The sequence below is a fragment of the Rana temporaria genome, chromosome 4 (assembly GCF_905171775.1).
Source record: "Rana temporaria chromosome 4, aRanTem1.1, whole genome shotgun sequence".
Classification (NCBI taxonomy): Eukaryota; Metazoa; Chordata; class Amphibia; order Anura; family Ranidae; genus Rana; species Rana temporaria.
This window is the reverse complement of record NC_053492.1, coordinates 234,169,863-234,182,086: the sequence shown is the minus strand read 5'-3', so window position 1 is coordinate 234,182,086 and position 12,224 is coordinate 234,169,863. Positions and strand designations below refer to the sequence as shown.

General features: G+C 41.2%; 1 protein-coding gene across 1 annotated transcript in view; it reads right to left on the bottom strand.

Moving 5' to 3' along the window:
• Positions 1 to 12,224, bottom strand: part of LOC120937061 (dynein heavy chain 5, axonemal-like) — a 342,938-nt gene that overhangs the window by 198,502 nt on the left and 132,212 nt on the right. Inside the window, exons 42-44 of the mRNA XM_040350003.1 lie at positions 10,842 to 11,066; positions 4,870 to 4,978; positions 3,382 to 3,509 (exon numbers count right to left, since the gene is read on the bottom strand). Coding sequence (XP_040205937.1) covers positions 3,382 to 3,509; positions 4,870 to 4,978; positions 10,842 to 11,066 — 462 coding nt within the window. The remainder of the gene's footprint in view (positions 1 to 3,381; positions 3,510 to 4,869; positions 4,979 to 10,841; positions 11,067 to 12,224) is intronic.

Sequence of the window (12,224 nt, the reverse complement as noted above, 5' to 3'; positions counted from 1 at the left end):
ATGTCCTAGCAGACGAAATGCGTCGGTAGGACTCCATTGTTGCCACATTTTTTACAAAGCGCTTGAATATCATCACAAATGTAAGTGTTCTGACTTCATTAAACCTTTGATATGTAATATAGAGTTATGCTATGTGGCCCTTTTATTTCTTCTATTATATGACACAACCCTGCTACATCCATTTGGGATTCCCTGGACCACATGTTTGCAATCTGCATTTGGGGTGCCTTTAACAAAGCCCCAATACCCACATTCATAGGGCAGCGCGGTCACCTGCGGTGCAAGAGACGTGTACAAAAGGCACTTTTCCAGCACCGCATTCTAGTGTGAAGCAGCCCCGAAGCAGAGAGAATGGCAAATAAAGTGAAGATGGGTGCATCCCTTAAGGTCCCAGCGTCTAACTAGAGGATATTTTGTCCTGATGTGTGAGGAAAACAGAACCTGTTTCGATAAATTTTAAACTTAGAATGTCAGTGTCTACCTTTGAAAGCTTACTAACTATTGTTAGATCATGACTGCAAGGAATGAATACCGACATGAGTATGTGTGAGAACCAACATTTCAGGAAGAAAAGAGAAAGTGTGTAATTTTCTGCTTCTAAATGCACCGCAGTTATCTACAGGTACACACAATGTATGTTTAGCTGCAGAAAGCCACAGATAGGAACGAAAAGTCAACCATGGATATAGCACTGTCCCTCTTTTCCTAAACACAGCTAACGGTGCTAATCGCTATGTATGAAACAGATGATTACTTTGCATTGTGTGAGTCCAGCTACTTTTAGAAAAGTCTTCTAAACACAGTTAACCACTTGCCGACCAGCCGCCATTGTTACACAGCAACAGGTTGGCACGTTCCTGCAAATCGCCGTAGGTGTATGTCAGCTCTATTAAGGAGCCGTAGCAGGCACGCACCCGCTGTGTGGCGGGGGATCCGATCCGCGTGGCTGGTGCCCACGATGTCCGCCGACCACCAGCGAACGCGGGAACGAGAGCCAGAACAGGGATCTGTCAATGTAAACAGACAGATCCTGATTCTGACAGGGGAGTTAGAGAGAGATCTGCTGTTCCTAGTGATTTGGAAAAGCGATCTTTCTCCTCCTGTAGTCAACCCAGCCCCCATACAGTTAGAAACACTCACAGGGAACACACCTAACCCTTTGATAGCCCCCTAGTGTTAACCCCTTCCTTTCCAGTGACATTTATACAGTAATCAGCATTTTTTTAGCTCAGATTTCTGTATAAATGTCAGTAGTGCAAAAACAGTGTCAATGCCGCAATTTCACAGTCCTGCTAAAAATTGCAAACCACCGGCATTAATAAAAATGCCAAAAATATATCCCCTATTTTGTAGACGCTATAACTTTTGCGCAAACCAATCAATATACGCTTATTGCGATTTTTTTTACCAAACATATGCAGAAGAATACATATCGGCCTAAACTGATGAAGAAATCCGTTTTTTTTAAAAAAAAAATCGGGATATTTATTATAGCAAAAAGGAAAAAATATAATTTTTTTCAAAATTGACACTTTTTATTTGTTTATAGCACAAAAAATAAAAACCACAGAGGTGATCAAATACCACCAAAAGAAAGCGCTATTTGTGGGAAAAAAGGATGTCAATTTTTTTTTGTACAGCGTCGTCGGTTAAAGCGACACAGTGCCGTATCACAAAAATTGGCCTGGTCATTAAGGAGGAAAATCTTCCGGTCTGTAAGTGGTTATAAACTTAGACACCCATGCAAATGCAGCCTATTATATGACAGAAAAGAAGGAAGAGTAATCTATGGCAGCCTTTATGCATTGCTTTCATTACTAGGCCAACCCTAAGCTACCAATAGCTAAACCCTGGTTGTTTTTGGTTGTTACACACCAGTGCTCCATGCCATGGTCTTAATACTGTAGGTCCATATTCTAGATTGTTTAATGAGAACACATGATGTAACAAAGAAAATAAATATCTGTGCAGGAAATCAGATGTATGGGCTGCAATAAATAGTGCATTGGTAAATTGCCAGTGATAAAATAATTAGTTGAAACAATTATCATTTTGCTTATAAATATGTATGATTTTTTTATGCCGAAAAAGATAAATCCTGTGTTGTCATGTATGTATCCTCAGGATAAAAAAATATTGTGTTTTCACACTACTAAGCTACAAGCCAGCTGACAATAGGAATCATTTATCAATGTCCTTTTAGAACATGCTTTATACATGACTCAACTTGGGGCACTTTTCCATTGCATTAATTTACATATCAATTAAAAGAAAAACTAGCCGAAATGTCCTGCTAATATTTCAGATTTAATTTATGTATAAACATATCTTTATTACATGAGCTGATAGAAAAGGATATTTTCAGTTACAATAATCTGTTTGAAAATATTGTAGGAATCAATTTCTCAATAATATAAATAATTGTGGTTTAAAACATATAATCAAAAATATACAATCTGCTTATTGCATATCTAGATCAATGCTGTTCCCTAGTCTAAAAAATGGCTAATAAAATAATTATTAATACAAGATGTTTCAAGTAAGATTTATAAACATTTACATATTTATTTAATATAGGCACAATTATTTTAATATTGATATACGTAACAGCCAGTATGGTAGGTATGCAATATAATAATCAATGTTTTATGTTAAAAAAAACCAACATTGATATTTAATTGAGGCTAGGTGCATTTCTTTACAGTATACTACAAGAGAATTTAGAATAGGCAAAAGTGGGAACAAACAGTGGACAAGAAAATAAAAAATATAATGCTAAAATAAAGGATACAAATTACAGACTTAAGCCCTGTACACACGGCCGGGAATCTCGTCAGGAAAAAAACATTGTTTTTTCTGACGAGATTCCTGGTAAGCTTTCTTGCACGCCAAGTGTACACACGGGCCATTCAAAAGAACCGCCGTTCTTTTGAATGCAAGAATGCAAGTACGTCATTGACTATGATGAGCATGTGCTGGTCACATTCGATGCTGTCGCCGCCATCTTGCTACACCCTACACTATGCCTTTTAAGCTACTGCGCATGCGTCAAAGTCTCATTGAGCATGCGCAGGCTTACCGGGGCCAGGTAAGCATACACACGCTCAGGTTTCTCAGAAGGAAAACACTGCCGAGAATCCAGATGAGGTTCTCTATTTTTCTCGTCAAGATTCCCGGCAGTTTTCCCTGACAAGAAACCATACACACGCACAGTTTTCTCGGAAAAAAGCTCTCCCAGCAGCTTTCTTGCGGAGAAAACTGTGCGTGTGTACGAGGCTATAGATTTCGCCTCATTATGGATATAGACAACTCAGGAAGGCAAGGGAAAAGCCTCGAGACTAAGGTGGGATCAAAGTATTGATGCACATATGTGCTATTTACCTGCGATATTTTAAGGAAGCATTTCTCTGTTACGGGATTCATAATGAAAGGGGTTGTTGCTCCATAGAATTCACATCCATAAACATACTGAGCATCCAATATGTTCAACTCATGTCTTAGTGATCCATCTGCAATAAATACATTTTTAATTAATTAAATTCATTTTTTATCAACAATGTTTTGGTATTGAAATTACAAGATATAAGTAAATACAGGAGCTTGGTTCGCAACTATCACTTACCCCGGGCACCTATTGTTACCCTTACACTTAACCTTGTCACCATCCCTTTAACATTACACTTCCTCTACACCTAAATATGAATGGTTTACAATAAACCTAACCTCAAAAGCTAAAATACAAACCTCTTGGTTTTAGGCCGAATTTACATTTGTTTTACATGCATTACTATTTACTACTATGCATTGTTAAAAAGCACACCAAAGATGCAGCAAGCTTTTTTTATTGCATAACACATCAAAACACAGATGTATGAATGCATCTTAACACTTAAATCCTAACCTAATCAGTTACCCTAACCCTACTAGATAATCCTTAACCTAAACCTATTTCTAAAAATTCTCCCTTAAACTAAGGCTAAGGCCCCATACACACGAGAGAATTTATCCGCGGATACGGTCCAGAGGACCGTTTCCACGGATAAATCCTCTCAAAGATTTCCGCAGATTTCGATGCGATGGAGTGTACACACCATCGCATTGAAATCCACGCGGAAATCCTCTGGCGATGACGTGTCGCGCCGTCGCCGTGATTATGACGCGGCGACGGGCGCGACACTGTCATATAAGGAATTCCACGCATGCGTCAAATCATTACGACGCGTGCGGGGAATCCCTTTGGACGGATGGATCCGGTGAGTCTGTACAGACGAGCGGATCCATCCGTTGGAATGGATTCCAGCAGATGGATTTGTTGTGCATGTCAGCAAATATCCGATCTGCTGGAATCCATCCCAGAGGAGATTTCTCCGCGGAAACAGATCCGCTGGCGTGTACACACCATAGGATCTATCCGCAGAAACCCATTTGCTGGGATTTATCTGCGGATGGATTCTATTGTGTGTATGGGGCCTTACACTTAACTTATATCTCCCCCTTAACTTCTCAACTATGGGTGTTGCAACTGCCATAGGCGCCCACAAGGATGCTATAAGGGGTAAGGCAGGGGCGTCATACCCGCAGCCCACGGGCAGCATATGGCCCAAGACGGCTATCAATGTGGCCCAACAGAAAATTCTAAACTTACTTAAAAAATTTAAATTTGGGGAATTTTTTGTAAAAATGCACTTACACTTAGCGAACACGTGTCGCCAAAGAAAAATTTTGCAGTGTATCTTTACTGGTATTTTATAAGTTTTTTCTTCCCAAAGAAATATATCCCACTCTTCACAACCATGCCTTATTCATGTCATCAGTTTTCGTCAGCATCTAAATTTGTGAGCAACTATTTTCAAGGATTAAGCAACTTACTGTTTTCTTTAAGGTAAAACCTGGTCGCTTTTCTACAATCAAAATCTACAACTTCTCTGACTTTGTGTGAGAAAACAGTTTCCATGACATCACGGAGATACAGTACTTGCTGAAGAAGAAAAAGGTCAATTAGATTGTACAGTCTAGATGTGACCATCGTTACATACACAAGATTCTGCATACATGCAAACAGTAGTCCAGTTAAAATGTTTGTAAACCCTAATGCCTCGTACACACGACCGGTTTTCCCGACGGGAAAACTGCCATGTTTGCTTTTTGTCAGGAAAACCGGCGTGTGTATGCTCCATAGCAGGTTTCCCACTGAGAAAACTGCCCGCAAAAAAATTAGAACCAGCTCTCTTTTTTCCCATTGTGATTCCCGGCGGTCTTTTTCCCGTTGAGAAAACCGCTCGTGTGTATGCTTTTCCAAGGGGAAAAAAACACGCATGCTCAGAATCAAGTATGAGACGAGAGCGCTCGTTTTGGTAAAACTAGCATTCGTAATAGAGATAGCACATTCGTCACTCTGTAATGGACTGAAAAGCACAAGGCTGAAAAGCACAAGGCTGAAAAGCGCGAATCGTCTCTCACCAAACTTTTACTAACACGAGGATCAGCAAAAGCAGCCCAAAGGGTGGCGCCATTTGAATGGAACTTCCCCTTTATAGTCCCGTCGTACATGTTGTACGTCACCACGCTTTGGTCGGGTGGTATTTGACATGAACGTCTGTATGCAAGGCAGGCTGGAGAGGAATCACGTCGGGAAAAACTTTGTTTTTTTTCCTGACAGGAAAACCGGTCATGTACGAGGCATTACAGTGATCTTCTCTTATCTGCTTCCTTTTGGTCTGTTAAATATACTATTACGTGTTTTGTTAAATCTATTTATAAAGTACACCTAATGATTTTGCTGTGCCTTTTGCCTGTGCTGAGTTATCAGTTATGATGTTCTCAGCAGTCTCTGTGGACTACAGAACTACATCCCTCTATGTTATGAAGAATATGAGGGGGGCATGTTTCCATCGTTCTGCGTTGTTTCTGTTGTTGCCATGCTAGGTTTGGAATTGTGTCACTGGCAGAATCTTCAGGTGAAAGTAAGTAAGTGACAAAGCTTAAAAAATCTAACTAGAAAACTAGTTTGGCTAACACATCTAAGGGCTGGTAAGTGGAAATATATTATATTTTGTCTTTGACATTAGATCCCCCTCTATTACTGGGCCCAAATGCCAAATAGTAGGTTAGGCCTTCTAAAAAAATATTACACGGCTAATGATTCTAAACGAATTACTTTACCAATAGACAGTTATTTCCTGTATGCCTCTTGCGTTTCTTTCTATATCCAGGTGCTGGGCTAGAGCAATATGGAGATGGCGACATTGCCCTTTATTCTTCTCTCCCTCTACTGAGATACTGATGTTATGCTTCAGCAGCCAGCAGGGGGAGAGCTAAATCCAAGAAAGCCTGTAGACTTCTATGTATATCACTGAGAATCCTGGGAGTTGTAGTTTGAGACAGCAGCCATATAATGGTTACACTATAATGCTTACACCACAGATCCCAATAGGCACTGTGCAGTAGGAGGAATGCAGAAATGATTTTTATCAAACTTCCCTGAAAGGAACCGGTACTAAGCGAGTTAGAGAGAGAGCACCTCTGACTGAATATTTGCCTGATAGCTGGTGACTATACCAGTGGAGATCCGAGACAGAGACTGGGAGTGAGGACACCCAGGGATAGCGCAGCACTGGCTACGTCACAAAATTTGCACCGCTGCTGCAGAGAGATTGGAGCGTCCACTCACCCACTGCTTACCACTGATGATCACTGGAGGCCTTTAGTGAGAGATCGAGGGGGCCCCCCCTTCTACAGCAAGAGTTCACAGCAGCTTCCTGTGGACTGGTGAGAGGGCAAGTTGCACAATGCTGATACTGCTAGCGGACCCTGGGCCACTGAGAGTAGGACACCCAATCAAAACTGCACCCATACTGCACTCTACAACACACTTATTCCAAACCTAGATTACACCTATACCAACTCTATACCACATTATAGTGAACCATTACAGTATCTGAACCACATCTACCTTGCACATGTGTCAAGACTATACCATACCTATACTGTACCTATACTGCATGCAGGTTAACTGGTAATGTTGTTAAATGTACCAACGTTCTTAAAGGACCCCAACGATACAGGCACATGAATGCCTCAAAGAACTACCCTTTGTTCCCCTGACCCCTCCACTACCTTCCTTCTTTTCTTTTGGACCCAGTTGGTCTAAGACTAGCGTTGTTGACATAAATGCGCTCTGGCAGTATAGTTCCAGCAATTGGTAGATTAAACTCTTCGACTGCACACTGCTGCACTTGAGGTGGCCTTGCTACTGTTTATGCTGAGCTAGATGCCAAATGTCTTCTTATACCTAGTCCTTCCTGTTGCTCACTTTGTATGCTAAATTGTGTCTTAACCGCTTGCTGACCAGCCGACACTGTTTTACGGCGGCAGGTCAGCTCGGCTGCGCAAAATCACGTAATATTACGTGATTTTGCATTTCAGCCACTAGGGGCGCGCGCGATCGCTCGTTACAGAGCGTGAATCAGGAGCTGTGTGTGTAAACACACAGCTCCCGGTCCTGTCAGTGGGAGAAATGACTGTTCGTCTGTTCATACGATGTATGAACAGTGATCTGTAATTTCCCCTAGTCAGTCCCACCCCCCTTTCAGTTAGAACACACCTAGGGAACATAATTAACCACTTCCTCGCCCCCTAGTGTTAACCCCTTCCCTGCCAGTGAATTTTTTACAGTAATCAATGCATTTTTATAGCACTGATCGCTATAAAAATGCCAATGGTCCCAAAAATGTGTCAAAAGTGTCCAAAGGTCACAGTAAAAAAAAATATTAATAAAAATGCCATAAAACTATACCCTATTTTGTAGACGCTATAACTTTTGCGCAAACCAATCAATAAACGCTTATTGTGATTTTTTTTACGTAAAAAATGTAGAGGAATATGTATCGGCCTAAACTGAGGAAAAAAATAGCTTTTTTATATATTTTTGGGGGATATTTATTAGCAAAAAGTTAAAAATATTCATTTTTTTTCAAAATTGTTGCTCTATTTTTGTTTATAGCGCAAAAAATAAAAACCGCAGAGGTGATCAAATACCACCAAAAGAAAGCTCAATTTGTGGGAAAAAAAGGACGCCAATTTTGTTTGGGAGCCATGTCGCACGTCAGCGCAATCGTCAGTTAAAGCGACGCAGTGCCAAATCGCAAAAAGTGGCCCAGTCATTGACCAGCAAAATGGTCCGGGGCTGAAGTGGTTAATCCATTTTATGTTTGCCTCGTAAACCAACCATATTGGGTGGAAATATGTTAAGTTTATCTTTACTATCTGGTTTGGTACCTATTGTATTTGATATAGCACTTCTATTGGGTGCTAATTATTACTCTGAGGCCGCGTACACACGGTCGATACAAACCGATAAGAATTTCCGACGGGCCGTTTCCATCGGTTCACCGCTGAAGTGGCCTGACGGTCTGATGTGCGTACACACCATCGTTCCCAAAACCGATTGGGTCAGAACACGGTGACGTAAAACACACGACGTGCTGAAAAAAACGAAGTTCAATGCTTCCAAGCATGCGTCGACTTGATTCTGAGCATTCGCGGGTTTTGAACCGATGCTTTTCTGTACTAACCATCAGATTTTAAAGCATGTTTTAAAATTTTGGCCCGAAGAACAACAGACCGATGGGCCATACACACGGTCGGTTTGGACTGAACTTCGGTCCATTCTCATCGGTTTGGAACGACCGTGTGTACGCGGCCTTAGTAATTTCCTGTGGTATTGTATGTTTGCACACTCAACCTGGTGTGTCAGAGGGACTGAGGTTCTTGAGAAGGCTGAGGAAAAGAACAGAGGATTCATCCTATTCAGAGGCTCTTATGGGGGGTAGCACTGCATTTCAGTACAGAGAGGTTTAGAGCAGCTTGAGTCTGTTAACTTGATACTGTATGTGTTGTCATAAACAGTTAATGTTTTTGAGTAAAGTGCATCTCAAGCTAAAATTTTGTTTTATCTTGAATAGAGGGAGAAAGATTTTCTTTTTTATTGTTGTCTGTGACCATCATTTAGAGAATTTCCCCTCATCTGTCCGGTCAACCGAAGAGAAAGAAAGAAAGGAAATCTTCACAAAGATGACAGAAACAACATTTTCAATATAATGTGGTAGAGTTAAAAGCTTTGTCAGGTATAAAATTGCTATATGCATCATCTTTGAGGTGACTTTCCATCATTTCTTTTGTGGTTGACCAAACATAAGAAAATGAGAGTCTTCCTAAAGCTGGGAAAAACATAAAGAGCCCAGATAGAGGTTCAGTTTTCTACCCTATCCAAAGAAAAACACACTCAACAGGTACATTTCCTGCCTATCGATCTTTCATCTGGGCATCAAAAATCTGAATCAGATTTTGCCACCTGATGAATCTTGTTATTGTATTAAGACGTGATGAGCATTTTTGGCATAATAAACACAGACCCCCCCCCCCAAAAAAAAAGATGGAAAAGCCAGCGCTATAATATTGAGGTCTTTCAGGTATAGAGTCACCAAAGTGGATGGTATGCCACTGGAATATCCATGGAGACTGCACTACTACATGCAGTCTATGTAGAAAGTTCAATGTCTCCATACTAGACTTTCACCAAGCCAATAGAGGTTCATTAGTGAATATTTGGCTCTTTGCACTGATCAATTGTCTGTTTGCGTATTTTTGGCAAAGTGCTAATATTTTCCCATGGTAGAAATTTCCAAACATGCTACTCCTTCCCACTTGCATTGAACTAAACATGCATATTCAGCAAGTAGTGCACACTTGTTTTTGTCTTGTTCATAAGAAATGATATCTGGAAGTTGAATCATGCCTGAATTTCTTAGCACAATTTAGAATCCCTGGCATGTCTCAGGGAAACTATACAAATCCCAGTATACGCTAGTTAAGCAGCGATACCAAACAACAGTGCACAAAGCAAGGTCCACAAAGTCATGGTTGAGTGGGTTTGGTATGGAGGAACTTTACTGGCCTGCACAGAGTCCTGCCCTCAACCCAATAGAACATCTTTGGGATGAATTAGAGCGAAGCCTGCAAGCCCGGCCTTCTCATCTACATCAGTACCTAACCTCGCAAATGTCCTTCTGGAAGAATGGTCAAACATTCCCATAGACACTCCTAAACCTTGTGGACAGATTTCCAGAAGAGTTGAAGCTGTTGTAGCTGCAAAGGGTGGGCCAACTCAATATTGAACCCTACAGACCAAGACTGGGATGCCATTACATTACATGTGTGTGTAAAGACAAGCGTCCCAATACTGTTGGTAATATGGTGTATATTCCCCCTATTAATGGTAGGTTGTGCAAGCATTTTGTAAACACTATTGCAGGCTCAAAAGGCACATAGTAGCCATGTATGTATAACCTTTGTGCTGGCCTCTGGCTAAACTTGCTTCTCCCATCTCTGATTTTCAGATGACCATCCCCTTTTAGGGGTTAAAACACTAATGCCGCATACACACGATCGGATTTTCCGATGGACTTGATTCATTGGAAATTCCGATCGTGTGTGGGCCCCATCTGACTTTTTTCCATCGGAGTAAAAAAATAGAACATGTTTTAAATTCTTCCGATGGAAAAAAATCCGATGGGAAATTCCGATCGTCTGTGTGGAATTCTGTCTGAGAAAAATCCACGCATGCTCAGAATCAAGTCGACGCATGCTCGGAAGCATTGAACTTCATTTTTCTCGACTCGTCGTAGTGTTTTACATCACCGCGTTTTGGATGGTCGGAATTTAGCCTGACAGTGTGTAGGCAAGACTGATGGAAGTCAGCTTCATCGGAATTCCGACGTAAAATTCCATGGGAATTTCCGATCGTGTGTAGGTGGCATAACTCAATTGTGCTGTTAGTATACCATGATTATATTTTCCAGCTTCAGCCTCTGAGCTTGGGATACTGGCTCCTCCGTATTCTTCCAGTGCCCTCTTGAAGAGATAGTAGAAAGCTTCATTGCCAATGTGGAGTATTTTTTTAAGAGGCGAGATTGTGCCTTTCGATCTTGTCTGAACTCAGATATAGAACTTTCAAAGTCTTTTGTCCACAGGTAAAGCAAACCAAGTACTGCTACTTGTGTGGGATACTGGAAAAAAACATTATATGGTCAGAATTACATACAGTACCTTTTGCTAAGATGGTGCATCATATTTTTAGGCATTTGTCATTTCAGTTTAATCATGTTACTTATTTATATAGCATATTTTCTTCTACTCTTTACAAAGCACATTTAATTATTCATATCAATCCATGCCTCTGAAAAAGCTTATTGTCAAATGCCCCTGCTATGACGATACGCATGAGGACACAGTAGGGAGAATTTAATTGCAGAAAAAAACTAGACTGGTTAATTTGAAGCCTCGTACACACGACCGTCGGGAAAACTGCTATGCTCCATCGCACTTTTCCCGGCGGTTTTTAAAACGCCAGTTTTTCTATGGGAAACACTGCGATGAAGCATACACACGGCCGGGATTCCCGACCAAAGCTCTCATGGCAGTTTTTCTGTCGGGATACCCGGTCGCGTGTAGGGGGAAAAAGTTAAAGAGCAGGTTCTCGGTTTTCCCCCTCGGGTTTCCCAGCAGTAAAAAGTCAGTGTGTACGAGGCTTGAGATTGATCCCTTTATTCTACTAGTATATTTTTTACAATTTAGAAAGAAGCTGTATAACCCAGAAGAAACTCATTCAAACAAGGGTTCGAAATGCATATTTCAGGTTCTTAATGGGGCTAAAGGGTAGGGCCAATGCTGTAAGAGTGCTTCCATTTTGTCCATAAGTGTTTTCATATTATATTGCAAAAAATCTAAGAGACAACTACTGTACCTAACTTTCTTGAAAAAGGAAAAAAAGATTACGTGTCTCTAACATGGGTAGAAGAATTTTACATATGCGTGTGACTACTCCTACACATAGACATGTTAAAGCTGTCTGTAGTGGGGGTGGGCATGACATGGCTTTCACTGAAACGCAATGATCTTAAAGCAGATTATTCTTTAGGATGAGGATATGCAATTAGCGGACCTCCAGCTGTTGCAGAACTACGATTCCCATGAGGCATAGCAAGACTCTGACAGCAAAAAGCATGAAACCCAGGCCTTGTACACACGACCGGATCTGTCCGATGAAAACGGTCCGGGGACCGTTTTCATCGGACATGTCCGCTGGGATCATTTGGTCTGATGGCTGTACACACCATCAGACCAAATTTCCCACGGACAGGATACGCGGTGACGTGCCCGCGTCG